The sequence below is a fragment of the Chinchilla lanigera genome, unplaced genomic scaffold (genome assembly GCF_000276665.1).
Source record: "Chinchilla lanigera isolate Chin_1 unplaced genomic scaffold, ChiLan1.0 scaffold00061, whole genome shotgun sequence".
Taxonomy (NCBI): domain Eukaryota; kingdom Metazoa; phylum Chordata; class Mammalia; order Rodentia; family Chinchillidae; genus Chinchilla; species Chinchilla lanigera.
In genome coordinates, this window is record NW_004955462.1 from 4740571 (window position 1) to 4765212 (window position 24642).

General features: G+C 35.2%; 1 protein-coding gene across 3 annotated transcripts in view; it reads right to left on the reverse strand.

Moving 5' to 3' along the window:
- LOC102028389 (coiled-coil domain-containing protein 7-like) overlaps nt 1-24321 on the reverse strand; it is a 73125-nt gene extending 48804 nt beyond the window's left edge. Inside the window, exons 1-9 of one of the 3 annotated variants that reach the window (XR_263097.2) lie at nt 24106-24321; nt 20986-21311; nt 20541-20630; nt 17827-17910; nt 8795-8815; nt 8471-8503; nt 4039-4205; nt 2689-2753; nt 1570-1626 (exon numbers count right to left, since the gene is read on the reverse strand). Coding sequence is in view for 2 of the 3 variants with exons in the window: in XM_005398153.2 (XP_005398210.1) it covers nt 1570-1626; nt 2689-2753; nt 4039-4205; nt 8471-8503; nt 8795-8815; nt 17827-17910; nt 20541-20630; nt 20986-21261 (793 nt within the window). In the remaining variant the exon portion in view is untranslated. Of the gene's footprint in view, nt 1-1569; nt 1627-2688; nt 2754-4038; nt 4206-8470; nt 8504-8794; nt 8816-17826; nt 17911-20540; nt 20631-20985; nt 21312-24105 lie in introns of those variants that run through there. The other 2 variants (XM_005398153.2, XM_005398154.1) reach the window with 2 other exon arrangements.
- Between the last annotated feature and the right edge of the window lie 321 nt (nt 24322-24642).

Here is a 24642-nt window from a genome sequence, read left to right on the forward strand (position 1 = left end):
TGCTGATGTCTGATGGTGTATTGAAAGTGAACAGTTAATAATTACAATTTTTTATGTTCTGATCAAGTTTGCATGCTTATGTCTGGTGGTCTGAGCAACTGATTTGATGGTAACAATATGCAATGGAAGTACAACGGTGAACTCCTACCATCCTGTCTAGTGAAACTCTGTTATGTATAATGTTTTGTCAAAGAATTATTTTCTTATTCTCTTTAATGGTTTGAGCAATCTTCCATTCTTACATCTGGTAATCTGAGCAATGTAGCTGAGGATAGCGATATGTAATGTAACAACCACTGTTGATTCATATTATTTTGTCTTCAGACCCTGTATCACTTTGAATGTTCTTGCTTTGATTTGTTTATGTTCATGATACTAGTATGCTGCTACTGCTCTATTTTTTTGTTTGTTTGTTTTTTCATTTACTACACTCTTTAAAATAAAAAAGAATAAGCATGAGAATGCAGATATCACCTCAATATACTGATTTAATTTCTTTTGGATTTATACTCACTAGGAGCTTACTGGATCATATGGTGATTCTCAATGTCATGAAAACAATGTTGTGTGTGCATGCATGCATGTGTGTATGTCAGCGGGAGGTCCAGATATCAAACCCTAACCCGAAACTGAAAGTTTAGCAAAGCAACTCAAATCATAAAGAAGAATCTATCTGGAGCTGAAGAGTACTGTGAACAAAATAAAATCTACCATAGAGTAAATGAACAGCAGATTTGATCAAATAGAAGAATCTGTGAACTCAAAAAGAAGTTATTTGAAAATATATAGTCTCAGAAGAAAAATAAAGAAAATGAATGAAGAAAGCCTGGAGGAGTTATAATAAATATTAACCACTGACATGTACAGTTATAGCAAACAATAAAAAGTTTAACTCCTGGCCAGATAAACATAATGCTCACATTAAAGACTAATTTCCCTTAATTCTTTTCATCTTACACATCAGGTACATCTTTCAGCTGCAATAACACCAAAACCATCGTTTGAAGAGACAAAGAACTTGGAGGTTAAAGCATAAGCTGAAAAAGAGTAGACTTAACAGCAACTTTATCCAAACAAAGCCTGCTTTGCACTTTGAAACTGTATTCAATCATTATTGTTTCCAGATTCTCTCCAATATTAGGACACAAAGTAATTTTTTCTTTCTGTTGACAAACAGCCTGAAATTTGTCAGAGAAACTCTAGCTGCTGTTTGTCTTTATAAACTGACAGGTACTCACTGGCAGTAAAAGCATTACTAAATTTGAGACGATATACAATTCCTGACATGAAAATCTCCAAACTGGCTCATATTTATCATTGTGCCACCTCAAAGTTCTGCCAACATTTCAGTAGCATGTTATAACTACAATTTCAAAATTGAGTCTTGTTTTGATAACCTCCAGCCTTAATGGGGCTTTTCAGGAGTTGTCAGACAACCAGCTCAGGTGTATGGCTCCTAACTCCAAGGAATCTATGCTATTACTCTAATAATTATTACTTTAAATTAGAGAAATTAATGTGTTCACCGAGGTTATTAACATAAAAGTGCTCAAATTAAAGGAAACTTACGTGGTTCTGTTGCAGAAACATCTACAGATTCTTCAGTTGAGTGGGTTTTTATGAATTCTGAAATAAAGGTATATCTCACATTATAAATTGCAAGTAGCAACTACGTGTACTAATTGAGTTTACATGCCATTGTTTTTAATAATTCAAGAGAAAGAAAAAAATACTAGTTGCCAACACTGTGGATCCTCCTCCACTGTTTTCTTATCACAGTACCTTTCCTGTTATATTCATTTATATTCATTGACAGTACCATCTTTATCTAATCGTTCTTCCTTCACATTCATCAACAACTTTTGCCAGTTATATAAAGTACATATTTCTCAAACCTATCACTTTTGTTCTTTTTTATTAGTGTTCTACTGTATATATATCACACATGTAATATTAAATAAAAACTTTCCTTTCCTATTCACAATCCACACATCTATTTTCTACTATAGGGCCAAAACATTTTCCCTAAAATCAAATGTGATTATAAAATTTCCCTACAAAATGTCTTCAATGATTCTGTTTTTCTTTTTTTTTTTAATCAGGAATCGAACTCAGGACCTTGCACTTGCCAGGCAGGCCCTTATGTTGCCGAGCTATATCCCTGGCCCTCAATGATTCCTTTTAACACCTGGAAAAAGTATAAATGCCTTATACTCAGGTCTTCTATGATGAGGCTACTCTTCTAATTTACCCTGTCTATCAGTATACACTTTTATACTAATGAAGTTGTTATTTTCTATTCACGCTGTTTATTCATACCATTATCTTCTTCTTAAAATACCAATTTTCCTCCTTAAATTGACTAAATTCTGTTCATCCCTTAAGGGTGTATAAAATTTTCCTAAAGCATACATACCTCTATTGTGTCTTATAACATATTAAAAGGATTCATAATGTGCGTGTGTCCTTCTGAAGTCTGAGTTTCATGGGGGCAGTAACAAAATTGTACAGTATTTATTCTAGGATCAGGAACATAATGACACTATATTGAAATACAAGCTCACTGTTAAAGAACTTAAAGTATACTATTGTATAATGATAGCTCTGTAAATTTTAAAGTGTAAGTTTCAAAATGTTAATATATTTAGGAAACACTGTATAGGCTAAACATGTATACGGTATTATCACCTTTAATTTGCTGCTCCACAGATTCATAGCTATCCACCTTTTTTGATGGCTTTTCTTCATCCCTCCTGAATTTTAAATAGAACAAATTTTAATATTTCAAACAATGACCTCACGTACCATAAGAGCTACAATGGACAGTCTCTAGATACATGAAGTTTGTAAAATTAAAGTTAACATATTCTTTAATCTTTTGTCATAGTTATTAAGTGAAATTAACCAGTAAGAAGCATTTAAAAAGTATAAAAGCCAAGCCATGTAATTCTATGTATTGTATGAATCTAACTGACAATACCAACAACATTAACAACAAAAACATGAGTAGAAACATGGGATTTCTTTCTCATAATGTATTATTTAATGTCGTATTGGTGAATATCATAAGGTATAGAATGAGACTACCTAGCACAAGCCTATTTCACACACTTACCAATTAAGTTTATTAACCTCTCTGAGCTTCAGTTTCTTCACCTATTAAAACTTAGGCATAATAAATATCTTTCTTATGAAGTATTTATAAGGTTCACATACGAAGTTACTAAAAAGTACCTAGAGTACAACAGACACTTAAGTGTCAAAGATAAATATTATATTTGGTCTGAAACTATTATACCTGATAATAAATAGCTCAAATGAATATACCTGAGCCTCTGGACCACAATGAAATCCAATGGCAGCCAACTCAAGTTTATATTTTTTTCATTTAAATCTACTCATTGCACCTAGAGATACTAATCATTGCATGATAAATAACAGCCCCTTCAAATTAAGGGTACTTCATAATTTAACAATATGAAGTAAAAGGGTTTTATGTATGTTTAATGTAAAACAATGGGTGTTTGTGAATGAAGTTTGTAACAAATTTGCATTCATAAACAATACAACATTTAAGTCTTAAACAGAGGCATTTTATAAGTCAGATATTTCAAAGCCAATAATGCCCAGCAGAACTTTTTAATAACAAGTACATGTGCCTACTAAGTATTTGAAATGTGACCAACAAATTGATTTTCTTAATTGAACTGAATTAGAATGGTAATACGACCATAAATATTATATTTGGTCTGAAACTATTCATGCCTGATAATAAATAGCTCAGATGACCAACAAATTGATTTTCTTAATTGAACTGAATTAGAATGGTAATAACTACATGTGCCTAGTGACTACTCTATTGGATAATGCCATCTCAGACTATTAAAAATTTCAAACAGAAATAAATGCTACCCCTTCTGATTTGACTCGGGTGCTCTCCATAAAGCAGTAATATATGATCCATTTTCTTACATTCATTACTAATTATAAGCCCCATTTCAATGCTTTTAGTTAAACTAATTCTTATATTTCACTTACACTGGCATAGGCATCATGGATTTCAAGGAGTACTTGGCCCCATCTGTGAAGTAATGTCTCAGTGCATGGAGTTTTTGCATTAACTTTACTACTTGTGAAATGTTTGCTGTGATAGACTTATCAGGTGCTGGAAGATCTTCTTCTGAAATATTATGGTCTTTACTTATCTAAAGTAATAAAATTAACCAGTTACTTAGGAAATACCCATTTCATTCACATATCTCAAAAATTTTCATTATTTCCTCCATCAAATGTGAGTAACTTTTATACTGTTCTTCTCTAGAGCTGTATGTGCTAATATAATATTTTATAAATATACTTACATCTAATATTACCTATCAATAGAACTGGAGCTCACTGAGGACTTTTACATACCAAAAGTGGTATCAAATCTTTTATTTACTCTTTGACATACAGAAATTTTAAGCAAATCCAATAACAATGGACTGCAACCCAAAATATTCATAAGACTAATTCTAAAATAATCACCTTCACTAAATTCTAAGACTACCTGTACTATGGTAAATTATGGAGAGATAATACTTTGCTCTCAAAGGCTATTCTTTTTTTAAATCCCAGAAGATACATGTCCATGGACCTGGGATTCCTCAGTCTTCACAAGGAAAACTTAGCCCCTTTTGTGTGTCTTAAGAAGCAGACCAAGCTAAAAATCAAAAGGCAGTGTGGAAAATTAGTAAATTTAATAGAAAAAGATGTCACACCATAATTGATGTTCTAGGTAATAAGTCTATTTAAAGGAATTTCAGTAAGAAGAAACCACAATGAAAGAAACCTGGCAACAGCCAATATGTAGAGACATAAACAAGCAGAATAGTAATTAGGGATGCCTAGGTGGAGTCAGGAAGTTTTGACAGTATAACAGCAAAGATCCACTGACACAGAAACCTCTAATCCTTATGATGGGAGGGAAAGGAAGGTGGCAAAAATGTAAGTCAAAGCATAGTCCTAAGGCCTTGAATAGAGAAGTTTCAGCATCAGGGATTTAAGATAGAAACTTTATTTTAGTTATGACTCTCTGTAACTGGATTAAAATATAACAGCAGGTAGCAAATGCTGAGCAATGCATTGCAAGCCTGAGATTTTGTGTCCGGCAGATATAGAGGGATATAGAACTGGAGGAGGCAATTAAAGAGTCTTATTGAGACTCTATGGGCAAAACAAGAGCCTAAAAGAAGAGCAACCCATCATAAACTGAGTATAAAAGTAATGTTCCAGTTAGATATTATTATCAATTTATTTCCTCTCAACTCAAAATTCTATCTTTGTTTTGGGAAAGTGGAATATATTTCTTCCCTGGCAAGTGGCATGATTCTGCCCTGTATCAGCAGAGGGTCCTAGAGAGGCACTGGAGTAGGACAAAGCATTACTTCCCATTTCTGTCATCTCTGTTCACTCCTAAGACTGTATACAACACCCAGTACAGCTGACTCACGGCAAGTTTCAAAGTTACCACTTCCATATATGGCTTTTTGGCTAGCTCCATGGCATGGACAATTCCTATGGGCAGCTTTTCCCAGAATGTCTCAGCAAAATACTCCAGTGGAGAACCTTTGTGGACAGTTTCCCAGCAAGAGGAAGCATTTCCCAGGGAGATGTATACAAAGGGTAGTTTCTGATGTAATAACTCATAGGCAGCTTTCCAGTGAGTCTAAATTTTAACAGGATGGCATCTATAAACTTCTCTGTCCTCCACTGATGACAGCTACTCCATCTTCAGAAGTTCTGGGTCTTAGCCTTGGGGTGGAAGGAAAAGAAGACTAGAGCTATTCAGATTTGTTCCTTCCTGAAGTGTTCTGCTTCCATTCTAGGGCTATAGGCTGCTCCTTACACCTCTTTTCCAGTATTCATTAAAACTGTCTTACTCCTTAGCTGATAGTCCTTATTCTGTGACAATAAGTCTTTATCTTAAACGTTCCCTAATCAAATTATTGGGTGATTTTTGCCTCTGGATTAAACCACAACTGATATATTGTATTTTCCAACAGGAATTTAATTTGAACTGAAGTCCTTTATAGGAGAAAAGATGATAATACAGACCTAAAAGTATGGAACAGATAGTGGGTTTTTTACCTCTAAGACTTCTTCAAAGAGATCTATGTGGCACATTCCTAATAGGACAACTCTGAAAAGGACAGGGATGCACCATCCAGCATTTCAATGGTGCAGCTTACCTCACACCTGGGTGGATCTCCATTAATACATATGTATCTCAATTAATACATCGCTATTAATACATGATATATTAATACATCATAACCACAAGCATTAACAGCACTAGCAGGTACTAACAAGAGAAGGCATTACCAGTAAAAACCAAGACTGTCTAATGTTAGCATGGCTAAAAATCCCTAAAGAAAGGCTATAAACAGGCAGATTTCTAGCTCTCTTACATACATAAAATTTGAATCCAGTCATACATATGTATAATAAATATTTTGTGTGACATTTAAACACAATCCATTGACCAGATTTTAAGAAATATCATTTCAGAATAAGACAGCCTCTAGAAGTTAAATATCATATATTTTCTCCTCTCTGATACCTAAAAATAAACAAATAAGTAAGTAAGTGAGTGAATAATAGCAGGAAATTAGAGGATAGACCTTTGAAGACAGGGAAGGGTATGAGGGTGAGAGGGGGACAACGGGCATAAAGGAATTGGTAATGATCAGGATATGTTTAAATGCATGTACCAAATTCCCCGAACAAACCTCACTATTCTGTATTAAGAATACAACATACACTAACGAAAAAATGAAACACTCCTTCAGTAGAAGAAAATACACATATACAATGTAACTGATGCCATCAAGTTAAGAAAGTATTCAAAAGACATAATTAAGGATTTAAACTTAGAACTCCAGATGAGGAGTATAAATGTGCAGTGAGGATTCCTCCTGGGGATTATGCATGTGTAAGTTAAGACTTCACATTTACTGGAGGCGATGGTAACCTGCACTAAGGTATAAATGGTACACACAGAAATAAATGGACAATTTAGGAGGCAAAATCTAAAGGACTTATGTATAGATTGACTACTAAGGATAGAGGAAAGCAACTTGTCAAGGTTGATTACCCTATTTCTGGTTTATCTAATTGGATAAATAGTACTAACATTCACAAAACTATGAAACTAGAAGAGTAAAAAGTTGTATTTTTGATTCTTTGGATTTGAGGCAGAACAAATTTGGAGTCCAGTGGGTCACTGAGGGCAAGAAATGTGTTTGTAAATTACTAGTATGAAGGTAAAACTTGAATAGAATAACTGACATTACCTAGGGGAAAAGTTTGGAAAAACTAAAGACACATGGTGGAATCTTTTGACAGGCCAACATTTTATGGTTGAGTAAAAAAGATGGCTGAAAAAAATAGTCAAAGGGGTAAAACACTGACAGAGAACACAATTTGTATTTTCTTAAAATAGCTAAGGCATAAAATTTAAATTACTATCAAAAAAGCATTACATTTATTTTCATATAGCATCAAATGCAATAATGAAAATCATTAACTTTCAAAGGGGTAGTGTTTCAAAAGTAAGACTATCATTAATAATTTTAACTGTTTTACAAGAGAATAGAGAAATAATGGACTTCTCCCTATTTCTCTGGAAGATAATGGCCAGCATGCCATAATTAAAGAATCACTAACACTTTTCTAATCAGCAATATCTATCTAAAACAAGGTGAGGTGCAGACCATGAAAGTCTTCCACTCTGGGGCCAGAGAAAAATTAATGAGTAGGTACTAACAGAAAGTTATAATTTCTATCTTTACACTTATAAGTGGGTCTTGTTTCTCTAAATAGCCTCGGCCTCAAGAGTGTTTAATTTAATCAGAGTAAACCATAAGCCTGACAAAGAAAAAACCTATTTCTCTAAAACAGTAAAGCTATCCTGGAAAACACTCTATCAATCATATTAGTGACATATATGAAAAGTCTTTTCCAAAATGGAATTGAAAATCCTTAAGAACAGATATGAGCAGTTCTCAAACTGGTAGTAAAGTACTTGAAAATCAAAAGTACAACAGAGTATCATCAAAATAACATTAAATTTAGAGAAGAAATATGATTTTATGTCTATATATATTTTATACATGATTTTTTCAGTATAGGAGGAATTTAAAATGAAATTCTCTTTTGTTACTGTTTTATATGAATTAGAAAAAGAGAAATAGTTGAATTCTATCATTCAATTTGAGTAAATATGCAGGAAAATATATATATAGAAAAGATACAGGAATATATGAGTAGAGTGTACAGATTACCCCAAAACATTGATTTCTACCCACTCATTTCTCCTTTACCTAAAAAGATTATAGCCAATGCTATTTTAAAATTTTTTAACTTATATATACTTTGGTTTTCAAATAAGCAAACATATCAATTAGCAATTAATAAATGTTACACTTACCTCCTCCATTTGATTGACTTGTCGCTGAAACCACTTTTAAAAAAAGAAACAAAAAACAGTTAATGACAAGTTGAACGTCTGCAGCAAAATAAATTTGCATGTACATGTATACCTGTGAACCTTCATTTGTCAAGCCTTGCTCCTTACCCATATGTCACCTTGGGTGAAGAACAGGGAGAATGCAACACACAACCCAATATAAAATGTTTAATATTTACAGCAGCAAGTGTTCTTTTAACTACTTTAGAACTTATAAACTTCTTCATTTACATGTATATCCTGATTAAGTTTTACCACATCTAAGCTGCAGTAGAATGAACATACCTTGAACAAAGATTCCAAAATCTGTAAAATAAAGTTTTAATAAATTTAAATATACAATTCTTTCAATGTATGTTATATATAATTCAAGTCATAATTTTCAATCACAAAAATGCATGAGTGGATAAAATACAAACTTTATAAATCTGTAGTTCAAAATCACTTTTATATTTGGAAACATTTTAGTTCATTACATATACATAACTAACTTCTACAATAAAAATAATTTTCCACTCATACAATAATGTGGCTTCAAAATAATTTGCAAAAATTATTTATTTTCTTAAAATAGCTAAGGTATAAAATTTAAATTACGATCAAAGAAGCACTGCATTTATTTTCATATAGCATCAAATACAGTAATGAAAATCATTAACTTTCCAGCACTGCTACTTCAATATAATTTTATTCATGATAAAGGGATCAAACTAACAAGATACAAAATATACTTTTACTAGATATGTTTCTGTAAAGTGCAATGAACTGGTTTGGATGATTGTGAAAGAAACTAAGTCCACACATCCAAGTATATCATATAATATATTAATATGTAACACTGAAAATATGTGTAAAATGATTACATATGCTAGCAAAAAGACACTGTCTCATGTCTGGGTAAAAGTTCTAAACCATACGAAAGAAAAACATTACTACATGTATTCAAGCAGAGGAAAATGTCATTTACAAATGATGGAAAATTAAGCCAGTCTAAAATTACTCTTGTGCAACACTGACTCTGGATCAGTGATTCAAAAAATGTAGTTCCCATAATCCACAGCATCAGCATGACACAAGCACACTGCATAGCAATGTATATTCTCAGGCCCCCTCTTAGCCCTCCGACTTTCTTATATGTTTGAAAGAGGGGCCAGCAGGCACCTAGTCCTTTAAGTCGTTAGTTTGAATGCTAAGTTGTGAACCACTGAACTTAATAATAAGAATATATCTAAGCAAAAAGGCTAGATCCTCCAGAAAGTATACTAAAGTAAATTAATATTCATGCCTGATAAAAAGTATTTTTAGATAAATAGGAATTTAGAAAATAATGTCCACTGAGACACATTATCTTGGAATAACATGATTCATTCCAAGGTTAAAATCTCTCTTCCTGCTTTGGAACCTGAAGGGAATCACTAACAAACTCCACCAATCATTATAGCTAGAGTTCTAAGATTATTTTAAACCACTAAGAGCTAGGAGAACAGTGCCTTTCTGTATATCAGTTACTCAAATCACCAGTTACCTGATACTGTGGGAACCCAGAACATCAATGATAAAAACAAGTGGAAGATGAAAACTGATCAGAAGTGAGAAAAGCCAACATTACAGAATTAACACTAAAATGAGAAAATACTATGAAAATATAGAGCAATGTCTATAAAGTTTATGAGGAAAATATTAAGCCTCTACTATAAATTTAATGACATTATCAACTAAATATAAGGACAGAAAAAAGCGGTTTTCAGAAATTCAAAGATTTTGAATCACACATTTCAACCTAGCAAAACAAAAAAAAATAATCCTTGAAAAATGAGCACAAGGAAAAAGGATGAACAAAGTAAACAGGAAATACTTTAAAAACTGTTGCTCAGAAACAAAGCAGCAGTAAGAATATGAGGCAGCAGTTGCTAAGTTAGGTGAACCAGCATTGTTCTTTGGCACACAGACATAGGAGACAGAAGCAGGTGAGTAGGGCTGTCCCATTGTTTTTTCTTAGACTTACGGAGAACTCCAGCAGCAGACCAGTCCCATCCCCCACATCCAGAGGCAAAGATCAGCCCCATACCTGGCACAAATCCCATTGTAAACTTGGCTGCAGTACACAGACTTGGATCTACACAGAACTATAGACACCAGAGGAATTTTACTACTTTTATTTTTCTCTGTCTGCTTGGCTTGCCTTTTTCCGTCCAGTTTTGGGTTTTTTGTTTCATTTTGTCTTGCTATTTTTGCTTTTTTTTTTTTCCTGTCTTTTTTTTTCTTTCAGGACTTAAGATTTCTTACCTTTCTTTTTGTTTTCCTCTACTCTTGCCCTTGCTCTTTCTCTCTTTCATCAACTATCTTACTTGATTTTATGATACTTTCATATGAGTAAACATTGTCTCTTCTCTTTCTGGTTTACTTCAACACTCCTTGGCTTTTTCTTCCATTCTTTCCCTTTTGTGTCTTACAGTTTCCCAAAACTTGGGTGATCATTCTTTGCCCTCCTGCTTGCTCCTACTATATTTGACCTCATTATTCTCTCTATCTTTCCCTCAACCATATTAAATTACCCCCACACAACAGGGTAAAACCACCCACTAAGGGGAAAATCATTGTATAAAAGTTGCTAGTATATGTTAGATTTTGTTATATAACTGTAGAATTTGCTCCTGTAGTTAAAGGTATCAGGTTAATACTTATCACAGTTTGTCAGTAGACAGACTGTAATTGAGACTATTGTTATTGCTGACTGTACTACTTTAGCCAGGATATCATACTTGTTATAATTTGTTTTTCTCCCCTGTATGACAACACTGTGATTGAATGGGGTTATAACAATCACTGTAGTCCAGTACCAAAGGACTGAGTCTTGAGTTAAATAAAGAGCAACTTCTCATCCTTAATACATTGGGAAGATAGATTCTTGGGACACACAGAAAGACCAAGAAACATCTACATCTAGAAGACATCTCTGAGGAACAGTCATTTCCTAGGGAAACCTCAATACCAGGAATAAAGCTATCTACCATGAGAAATCTAAAAGGAGCCATAAAGGAAATAAAATAAAAAACAGAAAATGAAAAATGACAAAACAAAGAATCAAAATACAACCTAGACACAAGTCCAGAGCACAATGAGATATAGGAAATTGGAAGCCAACCACTGGAACTTTCTGAAATGATAGCAACAGAAGTGAAAAACAAATGGAAGAGGTTACAGAAAAAACAATCTCTAAGGCACAAAAAGATGATGATGAAAATGAAAGATATTAAAGCAACAGATTTAAATAAATAGATGAGTTCAGGAAAATGATGTAAATCATGAATGCCCAACATAGGAAAGAAACAGAATCCATGAGACAAATCCAAACAGAAATTCAGGAGATTAAAAAACTCCATTGAAAGTATATGCAGCACACTGAATGAAGACAAAGACAGAATATCAGATCTAGAAGACAGGATTGTGGCTAGTGACCATGAAAAGAAAGACATCTTTAAAAATAGCAAGTGACCATGAAAATCAATCCAACAGCTACAAAATGAAGCAAATAAGAACATTAGATTGACTGGAATCAGTGAGAAAGATGGAGATAGCGTAAAAGATATGAAAAGCTTCTGCACAAAAAAATGATAGAAAACTTCCCAAACGTGGATAAAGAATTTGACATGCAAATAAATGAAGCACATAGAACTCCAAATAGCCATCACTAAAGTAAATTTCCAGTAAGGCATATAATAATTAACATTCCAGAAATTTAGCCCAGGAAAAGAATATCAAAAGCAGCTAGAAAAAAAGAAACAAATCACCTGTAAAGGAAAGCCCATCAGAAGCACAGTAGACTTCTCAACAAAACGCTAAAATATTAAAAGCTGTTAGGGAAAAGAAACAGATCACCTATAAAGGAAAGCCCATAAAAATCATGGCAAACTTCTCAACATAAACCCTCAAATCAAAGAGAGTTTGGCGTGAGGTATTTCAAACCCTGAAAGAAAACCACCTTCAACCCAGATTGATGTACGCAGCAAAGCCATCTTTCAAATGATAATCTGAGCAACTTCACTGAAGATAAAAATATGTAATATAACCACCACTGTTGATACCTATCATCTTTTTTGAAATCCTGTATCATTTTTATTGTTTTTGTGTTGTTTTGTTTTTGTCTTCATTGTTGTTATTTTGTTACTGTTTTTTCTCTTTAAAATAAAATAATCAATGGAGAAATAAGATACTCTTATGACAAAGAACAACTGAAGAAATTAATGACCACCAAAGCAGCTCTGCAGAATGTTCTGAAGGATACATTAGAAAGAGAAAACAAAGACCACAAGCATAAGAACACTAATAGAAAGAAACCACCAGGCAGGTCAAGCAATTAAACAGAGAGAAAAGACAAGGAACTAACAAGAGGAAATGTAGATGATCTCAACTCACCAACAAAAGAAACAAGACTGGCAGAATGGATCAAGAAGAAAAATCCAACAGTATGCTACATTCAAGAAACATTTAACTCAAAAAGAAATTCATAGACTAAAAATCAAAGGATGGAAAATAATATTCTGTGCCACTGGAACTGAAAAAAAAGCAAGAGTAGCTGTTCTATTTGCTGACAATTTGAACTTCAAGCCAAAACTGATCAAAAAAGATAAAGAAGATCACTATGTATTTGTTAAGGGAAAACTCCAAGAAGAAGGGTAACAATCATAAATATGAATGCACCAAATAATGGTGAATCCAACTACATAAAACAAATATTATTAGACATGAATCTCGGTAGAATGAATCCACCAGGAAAAGGAAGCAATTAAATGAAGAAAAAGAAAGGAAACCAACAAAAGGAAAATAATATGCTGACCAGAATAGGTCAATACCTACCACTTAAATATGAATGTGGAAGGTCTCAATGAACCCATCAAAAGAAATTGACAGAACAGATCAATGAACAAGATCCAACAATATACTGCATATAAGAAACACATTTAACTCAGAAAGAAATTCACAGACTAAAAATAAAAAGATGAAAAACAGTACTCCATGTTACAGGAAATTGGAAAAAGGTAGGGAGTAGCTCTTCTATTTGCAGGCAAAGTAGATTTTGGCTAAGACTGATCAGAAGAGACATAATAGTTAAGGAAACTACATAATAGTTAAGGAAACAATCCAAGAAAGAGAGATAGCAATTATAAATGTATATGCGCCAAATATTGGCACTTGCAACTATAATATTACTTTGGTTCAGCAAAGTTTTATTTTGGTTTAGAACTTCACATTTGGTAATGAACATTGTCACAGCCATTTTCCCAGCTCTGGCACATGGTTGTGGATTCATCTAGTTATGACTGCAGTCACAGAAAGACCTGTACATACTTGCTGTGAAGCTTTTTTGTGTGCTTCTTAGCACTTATAGTAATGTACCTTATTATTTAATCCAGCATGGCTTCAAAGAACGTGCAGAGCAAGCATGTGGTAAAAAAACATGCAGAGTGGAAATGAAGGTGACAAGAATACGCAGAGCAATAATGAAGGTAACAAAAAAATGCAGAGCAAGAATAGCAAGAAGGTAATAAAGAAAATCACCACTGAATTGAAGTACAAAATTATAGAAAAGCATGAGCATTGCATTCATGTGACTGATCTGGCCTCAGAGTATAAGATGATGAAGTCAACAATATTAACTATTTTGAAGAATAAAGATGCCATCAAAGGAGCTGATGTGGCAAAAGAAATAATCCTGTTAACCACATAGAGGACACAAGTTTTGGAAGAGATGAAGAAACTTGTTAGTGTAACTGAATGAGAAACAGCTGGAGGTGATAGAATTATTGCAGCTTTGATCTATTAAAAAGGCAGGAAATTGCACAGTGATTTACTGCAAGAAAACCCCTCTACAAGTGCAACAAGTGATAAATTGGAAGCCAGTAGAAGGTGGTTTGATATGTTTCACAGAAGAATTGGCATGTACAGAGTGATAAGACATGGTGAGGCTTCCAGTTCTGAAGAGGCTGCTGCAGAAGCCTACAAGAAAGAGTTCACAAAGTCAAAAGGATACATTGCTGAACATGTGTTCAACAGTGATGAAACAGGCCCTCTGGAAGAACATGCTAAAAAGAACCCATATCATGCTGGAGGAAAAGGCACTGCCGGTGCACAAACCCATGAAGGACAGATTGATCTCTTTTCTCTGTGTGAAATCAAGCACAAATCTGAAGATTAAGCCATTGCTGATGTACCATTCCCAGCCCCCTTGTGCATTCAAGAAACAGGATGTGAACACCTCCAGACTGTCTGTTATTCATGGAATGGCTGCATGAGTCGTCTGCACCCATCATTAAGAAATACCTTTCTGATAACCAACTGCCTGAAAGGTGCCTTCTTTTGATGGACAATGCTCAGACACAGCCTCCATCCTTGGTAGATGACATGGACACTGCATATGACTTCATAAAGGTCAAGTTCCTCCTCTCAACATGGAAACTCTTCTGCAATCCATGAACCACCAAGTGATCTGCAACTTGAAGAAGCTGCACACAAAAATACCCTTCACCAGGTATTTTAATATCACTAAAGAGATGACCTTGACTCTGAAAGAGTTTTGGAAGAAACATTCCAATGTCCTCCACTGTATTAACCTCACTGACAAAACTTAGGAAGACATCATGTATCAGTCCTTGAACTCAGCCTGGAGGAAACTGTGACCAAGATGAGTGAAAATGGGTAACTGAATATTGAGATGTTGATGCACATGTAGTGGAGGAGACTGTGTCCATGGGCAAGAGTATGGGTCTGGATGCCAATGGTGCAGAAATAGAGAAGCTTGTTGAGGACCATAATGAGGAGCTGACAATGGAGGAGGTTGACTCAGCTACCAATGATGAATTGGATCATGTAAATCAAAGAAGTTAGCAAGATATGACAGATACGATGGAGATATGACAGATGCAGAAGTACATAATGAAGACCTCGATTCAGATGAGGAACAAAATAGCATGAATGATCCAATGTTAGAACTAGGTCAGAAAATGTTACTAGGTTCTTGCCAGGAGAGAAACCTATTGGATGGAATTTCAACACTGTGATTCAATGTTGGAAATTGTTTTTAATGGATGATATGGTACAAAATGTTTTGAAATATGCTAATAATGAAACATAAGAAAACATTCTATATGTATAAATAGTAATACTCAAAATCAACTTATCACAACACCTCACTATCTGAACTAAAAGACTTCATAGCAGGACTTCATTATTTTAATTGTCAGAACCTAAAGGATTTATGGAGAAGGTGATTGATGTGGTGTTAAGATTTTTAGAACAATAATGACACTCAAGGGATTTGGTTTTCTCCAAAACTGCTTACAGTTTGATGAAAGGGCCTGACAAGAAAGAAAAAAATTCAACAATTTGGCTGCTATTTTCTCATTTGCTGAAAACTTTGTTTCAAAATGTCAAGCAATTTATAAACCATTTGAATATATGACAACTGATAACGTATCATTTTGTGGTTGTTGAAGTTTTCAGCAGCATATGCCAAGTAGACCTTCCAAATATGGCCCTGGTGGATGCAAAGACATTTTACATTTGTAATTTAGAAATTTATCCTGGAACTCAGACACCAGGTCTTTCTTTGTGCAGTAATAAACTGTATGACTTTGTGAAGAGACTTACTGCACCTATTTCATAAAGTAACCCAAATGTCACATTTGACACTTAGTTCACAAGTTACCTACTGATGGTACATTTGCTAAAAGAACACCAGTTGACCAGCACTATTCACAGGAACAAAGCTGAGATTCCTGACAATAGGTAGCAAGTTCACAGCAGAGAAATGTATAGTACAATCTTCAGATTTGAGAAAAACGTAAAATTGGTCTCCAATATGGCAAAGAAAAACAAAGTAGTACTGATAGTGTCAACATTACCTATGATTATAAGATTAATAATGAAGCTGGGTATGGTGGTGTAAGCGTGTAATCCCAACACTCTGGAGACTGAGGCAGAAGGACCCTGTGAGTTCCAGGTCAACCTGTGCTACACAGTGAGGTCCAGGCTAGCCTGGATTACACACAGAGTCCCTGTCTCAAATCAAACAAACAAATAAAATAAGATTAATAGTGAATCCTCAACACAAATAAAGCCAGAAATGGTCACATTTTACAATGAAACAAAAGGCTGAGTAGATGTTGTTGATATTTATGCAACAAGTATAATGTTACTCAAAATGCAAAGCACTGTCCAAAGTTTGTGTTTTACTCTATCTTAAACATGTCAGCCATAAATAGTTTCATAATTCACAAAGAAAATAATAAGCATAAAATATCATGGAGAAATATTTTCTTCTGGGATTGATAAAGGATCAATTACAACTGAGGAAGAACAGTACATATCTACCCAAAGAATTCAAAAGAATTGTGGACCACACCAGTAAACAGACAGGTGAAATATCACAAAAGCCTCCTAAGAAAACAGGAAGACCAGCAAGATGTCAGGAATAACCTACCAAAGAAGGCAGGAAAACAAAACACATGCACTGTCAACGTAAGTAATACATGCATGTGGAATATGCTGTTCTCACATGTGAAAACTGCTTTAGGGATGCTAATTTAAGTAAAGATTATTTTTGTGGTTAGAGTTTTATTTGCATTTTCATTGTAGTTCACATAGGAATTTCTGGTGTTAGTTTTTAGATTTTGTGAGTAAATAGTTGATGCAGAAAATGTTGATATTTATTCTAAACACTCAGTTTATATTTATTATTTTATTTTATTGATCATTGTATGGCTAAGTGGACAGTGTATAATATAATAGGAAGCTCCTGAAAAAAAAAGGAAGACAAGAGAGGTGACACATATGATATATCAAACAGGAAAGGAAAGCTAAGAATACATGCTGTTAGCGTAAGCGTGACTTGTGTATGGAATATGCTGTTACTGTGTTAACACTGCCTTAGTTGCAATAATTGAAGTAAAGATTACTTCTGTGGTAGAGTTTTATTTGTTATGTGATTAAAAACAATGTATAGAAGAAAGGAAATTCAGGGAGGCAAACAAATATATGTTAATAGTACTTGTTTATTTCTGGGATATAAGACTATAGTGAATTTTATTTCCTTCCTTTTGCCTGACTTTACTTTTAATGCTATCATTAATTATTACATTATATTACATTACATTGTCTATGTTAAGAATAAAGAAAACTAAATAGTGCACACCAATATATTCCCAACTCTTTAAGACATTGAATCTAGGCTAATATTTCTGACTAAATATAACACTGAAGTTTAAACAATCAATGCAAATTTTAGTAGTTCTACTTGGCAATTTACAGAGAATACATACATGGTGTTCTTCCTTAACTGCTTCTTCTAGCTGAGCCGCAAACTGGGAGCAACAAACCAAGAACGAATTCATGTCATCCCCAACCTTTTGAAAATAGAAAAACAAAAAGTTACTCTTATTTCATAACCTGTCTGTGTATTGGTTTATTTCTTGGTAGATTTAACTCATTTTTGATAACTTTTTGTGTGTGATTTGTGTCATCTCAAATACGCAAGCCAAGAACTTACGCTTCAAATGTTCTAGCAAATTCTCTCTCAAAGAGAACGTGGATGAAAGTTCATTCTCCTCTGCACAACTTCAGAAACAAACCCTGACACATGGAATAACACAGATAAATCTCAAAAACATGATGGGGGAGCTAACCACAGCATGTTCCATACTGTGTGATTCTACTTCCATGAAATTCCAGGAAAAGGCAAAACTATAGCGAAAGATCAGTGAATGAACCAAGAAGGAGAGAACTGATTGCAAAGGAGTATGATATAAAGCCTTTTTGAATAATGGAAATGTTTCAAGTTTGATTATGGTAGTGATTACACATGGCTGTAAAAAAAAAAAAAAAGGAGGGATTAGAAAGTAGAGAAATCTCATCCTGCATGTTCTTGGGATGACTGTGATTTTTTTCAGTAATTGGAACTGAAATTGGGGCTTTTGAATTGAGCTACAGTATTCCTAGCCCTGTTTTTAATTTCTCTATTTTGAGACATGGTCTCACTAAGTTGCTAAATTTTCCAGAGTGGACTCAAATTTGAGAACCTCCTGCCTTGGCTTCCCAGAGTACAGGATGATTAAATTTTCAAGCCCTGCCAGATTTAACCAAAATGTAACCCAAACCATTCAAAGTCTCAACTCCTTCCAGCTCAAATATTGACGTGATCAAATAAACTAGCTTTTCAGAGAAAGCAACAATAGGATTATGGATTAGAGAAATTAGATGAGAGTTGAGTCCAATTAAAGGTGAGCTGTGGACCAGTTCCAACTCCTTTTGGTTTTCAGGGGACTATAAATCACTCTAAAAGCCAGACTAAGGAAAGAACACAAATTCCTTAGAAAACAAAAATAAAACTTTATACCAAAAGAACTTTTATTTTGCAATATTTGGAACCCAGTTAAGAAATATAAAACATATGAATGGCCAAGAAAATAAAATCAATACCAAAAGAAAAAAGAGAAGCAAACACTGATGATCCAAATACTAGAATGAGCATACAAGGAATTTTAAAAATCTATTATTGATAGAAGAATTTTCAGGAAGAGAAATAGAAAAGGCAGGGAGGTTAGACAAGAGTGGAAAAGTATAAAAACATCTTGAAAGGAGCCAAAACATAATACTAGATGTAAAAATTTTAACATTTGAAGTAAATTCACTCGATGGGGCTTAATGTTCAATTGGATACTGCACAGTGGATGAAACTTGAAGAGAGTTAATATATACTGCCTCAACTGAAGTACAGGAGTCCCCAGGATAGCATCAAGCCTTTTGGACACATGGCTATTGGAGTCAAACACCACAACATTCTCTTCACCATAACTCCAAGTATGTCCGTAGGTCTGAAGAACAGTGTGGTGGCAAAAACTGGCCCTCCATCTACCCGACCAAAGCAATGTCAACAGTGATGGCAGGAAGGAGTTTCACCATCTACTTGGTAGTAGTAGATGGCACTCCCATTCCCCCACCAGCATTATATTGGTGGGACCAAGCAAGGAAAAACACTTTTACTTTTGTCTAGAAGTAGCCATTAGAATGCAGCAAGGATATCTGCCTGTACCACTTTAATCAATATAATTCTAGTAGCACAGTAGGTCAAGCCAAGAAAATATAAAGCATTCAGATCAGGCAGACAGAAATAAAATGTGAAGATGACATTATTGTCTAATGAAAATCCCAAAGAATCCACAGAAAACTCCTAGATAAAAAGTACGATGAACAATGTTGCAAGACATAGGATCAATACACAAAAAATTAGTCATATGTCAATATACTCATAATGCACAGGAACTAAATTAAAAACATAATTCCATTAACAATTACTTCACAAAACATGAAATCTCAATGCATATATCTAGCAAATCATGTGCAATATATAAATGATGAAAATCTAAACTACCGATAAGAGAAATCAGCCAAGACCTAAATAAATGGAGAAACATACCAAACTTATTGATTGAAAGACTCAACCCAGGACTCCCAGGTGTATCATGACATAGACCAAAATAAATTATGAATAAAACTAAATATAGTAAAAGAATTGTATTCTACTTGTAAAGTATATTAATGTATGGTTGAATATTAGAAAATATGTAAAATAACAACAGGTTGGAGAACCTTATAATCTTAATACTGTAATGGTGTTACTTTAAAACATACACAAAAAAGATATTTGTTAAAACTCAATAACTTCCTTGAGTCTTTTTACTTACCAAGATAGTTTCTTACCATGACACAGCATATACACCTCAAACCAACAACTAAGCTTAAAAATTTAATAGGAGAGCCACTATTATTAAATGTGGGTTCAAGATATAGATGTGCCCTAATTAAACCTAAAGATTGAGGTTGGCAAAAATGGTAAAATCAGTACACGACTGTTAAATTTCCTAAAATGACCATTTCCTTGAATAGGGAACTCATCTGGAAAGCTATATGGACTGAGAACGAAAAGTTTAGTCCTTTTCAGTGTGAATTTCTGTATATTAGGGTTATATATACTTACAGATACAGATAAGTCTTCCTGTTCAGGCTTCACTACTAGTTCTGCATTTTCAAAGCTAAATCCATAGGCTTTTTCCAAAGTAGAAACAACCTACAAAAATGCAAAGCAAAGTAAATATTTTCTCAGTTTAAAATTAATTATATTAAATGTAAAATTAATCCCCCTAAAACTCTAGCCCCACTAAAGCCCCGAGCACTGTTTTTAATGATTTTCCATGTGTTGATATAATTAATTTCCAGACAAATTAAACATGTCCTGTGATTCCAAAGGCACAAGACCCTCATAAGCTGCCCTCGTTTCCTCCACGTTCCCCTCTGTGTGCCTACTGTAATATGTCCTCACATCAATGAAACTGTGTGCTGAACCCTTGCATACTGCTAGCAAATCACCAAACCTGGGAGTCAGCATGGGGACTCCACAACATGTGAAGCACCCAGTGTCTTACCATCTTCAGATGTTTGATAATCCTGTTCACTTCATCTTCTCCCACTAATTCATTTGTCTTACTTGATGGGATAGGCAAAGCATACCGTAAAATAGATTCTGCAGTTGGTGGAGACTGTAGGATCATTGGTTCAGTTTTATTTTGTACAAATTTTGCACTATGTTTTTCTTTTGTTTTAGGTAATGATGGTGACTTAAGCTGGCCTCTTTTATAAGTGAGTTCTGGAATGTCTGGCAACTTGTTACTAGTGCCTGGCAAGAGATTTGCTGGCTTCATTGTGTTATTAACTTAGCTTCCAAGTTATAGATGAAAAATTTAATTCTTCCCTGTGAATAAAACATTAATAAATTCAGAGAAAATCTTACATAATTTAATTAACAAAAATAAAGTTATTCTAATTAAATCCATATATTTATTTTCATTGTCCTAATACTTGATTGAGCAATCTACTCGGAGTACATCAGTTTTTGAAGCTACAATTACATTCTTGCCTCTTATGAGTAACAATTGCTTAAAACATTGAAAAATAGAATGCAGTTATTAGTAATTTAATTTATACCAAGTTATTTAAGCTTAAGTATGACAATCATATTAGTAAAACATCAATGATTTTAAAGTCAAAATATGTCCTTTATACAAATCATTATTCTCATTTTACATATGATTACACTGAGCTCAGAGAAGTTAACTGCTAGCCACAAGTCATAAAGTTAATTATTGTTAAGGGTGAATTTCAACACAGGTCAACTTGGCGACAAATCTTGCTTCTTTTCTACTCCACTTATTCTCCAAGTAGTGCCATTTTTACCTACAAGATTTACAGCATTTTTGTATAAGTGAGGAAGAAAATAAATGATCTTAAATTTTAAGTAATGGAAGGACTGTCAGTGTCTATGAAGATGGTGAATCCCCAAATCAACTCTGGAGAAACTATAAAATGGAGAGGGATATATTCCTAAACACAAATAATAAGAAAATTAAAAAACTGTCAGAAACCTATGTGAGGCTGATATATGAGTGGACATTTTGGATGGAGAAGTAGGAAGCAAAGAAGGCAGAAGCAACATAGACATAATCAGAAAAACTTTTAAATTCTGTTACTTTTCCCTCTTTTTAAGGTAATACATACATGTCTTCAATAATGATCCTTTTCCCCAAAGCTGTGTTGGCATAAGAAAATAACAGACTGGACAGGCCCTAGGCTTTCATTCCTTTATTCCTCTCTCCCTCCAAAGCTCATTAAGGCCCAGAAGAATGCCTCCTCCTAAACTTTCTTTTTTGACATAGGTTCTTGCTATGCAGTTTAGGCTAACCTTGAGCACACTATGTAGCCTATACCAGCCTCAAACTCATGGCAATCTTTTTGCCTCAGATTCCAGAGTGCTGAGATTACACACATGCCTCATCATGCCCGGCTCCTCCTAAAGATTTTAAATTTATGTTGGAGCATCAGATATGTGGGTGGAGTGACAAAATTAAGACAGAATAATGTTGGATTCCTTTTGCATGACTCTCACCACACCGAGGCTAGTCCTACTGTTGTGCATCAAGCTGTGTCCCCCCAAAACATTATGTTCAAATCCTAATCCCTGGCACCTGTAAATGTGACATTTAAAAATAGAGTCTTTGCATAAATAATCAAGTTAAAATGAGGTGATCTTGGACTAGGGTGGGTCCTAAATCTGATCACTGGTATCACTATAGCCCGGGAGACAGAGATTGGGGTGATGTATCCACAAGACAAGGAACGTTGAGGGAGCGTGCAAGAAACAACGTAGGCCTCCCCAGGGCCTGCAGGGGAAACACAATTTTGTCAATACTTTGATTTCAGACCACTGGCTTCCAAAATTGTGAGCAAGTAAATTTTTCACACTAATCCTTTGGTGTAATGGTTAAAGACAAATTAATGTTATAAGAAAAATAATGCAGAAACTAAGGTTTATAAAAGTTAAAAGTGTCAGAAATGCAGGAGTAAACTTGTGCATTGTTAAAGAAAGTTCATCAAAAGTGTCAAACCGGAGAGAGAAGGAGCCAGTTATTCAGAAGATAAAACCAAAAGGTGACTTATTCAAAGCAAGTGCAAAACACATCATGGAAGACTGAATGATAAACCGCCAAAAGCTAGGAAAGATGAGATGAGGACTAAACTGATCCCTGGCAACATGGAAGTGGTTCATATGTGACCTGAAAGAGCAACAATTTCCATAAAGTGATAGAAGTGAATGTCTAATTGACTTAAATTCAAGAGAACTGTCAGGGAAAGCTAAAAATAGTGACTAGGAATGTAAGAACTCTAGAGAAATTTTGCTACAAAAGAAAGTAAATAGTATATTATAAAGGAGAAAATGTGGTCAAGAGGAAGGATTTTTTTTTAATGAATGACATACCAAGATTGTAGCTGTTGTGGATTAAATTGTGTCTCCACCAAAGTATGTTCATGTCCCAATTCCAGAACCTCCACAATCTCCAGAACAGTGACTTTGCAGATGTAAACTCAGTTCCCAATCCTGTGACTGGACACATATGCGTGCAGAGGACAGTGCCATGCCACAGACAGACACTGGAATAACACGTCCACCAGGCAAACGTCACGGAAGATTGCCAATGGGCACCAGAAGCTAGCAGAGAAGGATGGGTACAGACTCCCTAAGAGCCTCCAGTAAGAACCCCTCCTGCCAACACCTTGATTTTGGACTTCTAGCCTCCAAAACTGTGAAGTAATAAATTTCTGTGTGAGTCACCAAGTTTGGCTCACTTTGTTACAGCAACACTCGGAAATTGCAAGCCCTGATGATAAAATGGTCCAAAGGAAAGCAGGGTATTTAGCTGGAGTAATATCCTTGAGTGCACAAATATACAAACGAATACTCCTACTAACAAAGCGGTATTTCACCATTTTCCCCCTTTCCCACACTTCGCTTTTTGCCCGTTTCTTCTCCCCACCACCACCCCGTGCGCTGAGGTCCCGCCCCTCAGGATGAACGCGGATCTCCCGCACTCGCAGGAGGGCAGAGGGGTCGCGGCCGAGCCTGGGAACGCAACGGAGGCCCCGACTCAAAAGCCGCGCTGCCCCCGGGCGGCAGGAGGCCGAGGGACGCGGCGCTGTGGGAGGCCCCGCACCTCTGCGTCCTCCGCTGCTGCTGCAGCTGCGCTGCGGTCCGGCCGGTGCTCAGGAAGTTGGGATTCCGAGCCGTCGGGACTCGCGGGAAGAAGGAGGCAGGTGGCTCTGCCCTCCACAAGCCAACATTTGTGCTGACAGAAAAGGCCCAGCCTTTGCGCCCCCGGCGGCCGCAACGACCACCCAGCGCGCGCCCCGCATGCCCTTGACGTCATCGCGCGCCAACGTCAGCGGGGCGGGGCCTCCTACGCCCGTGACGTCATTGCCTCCTGGCGGGAGGATCGTAAATGCGAGCTCAACCTGGGCAGCTTAGCCGCTTAAAGAGCCCTTATGTGAAGATGAAAAAGAGAAAAGCGCTAGGGTTGCAGGTCAGTGTGAAGGCTATGAGTTCAACCACTAGTACCACAAGTACTGTTTTTTCATTCAAGTGCATTCTACAAACTCTACTAGCTGGTATTTTTATCTTTGTTCTGTTGGAAAAAAATGTTTTGTAGATTGTTTTCATTATCCCTTTTATTCAGGGTTATTTAGATGTGTGT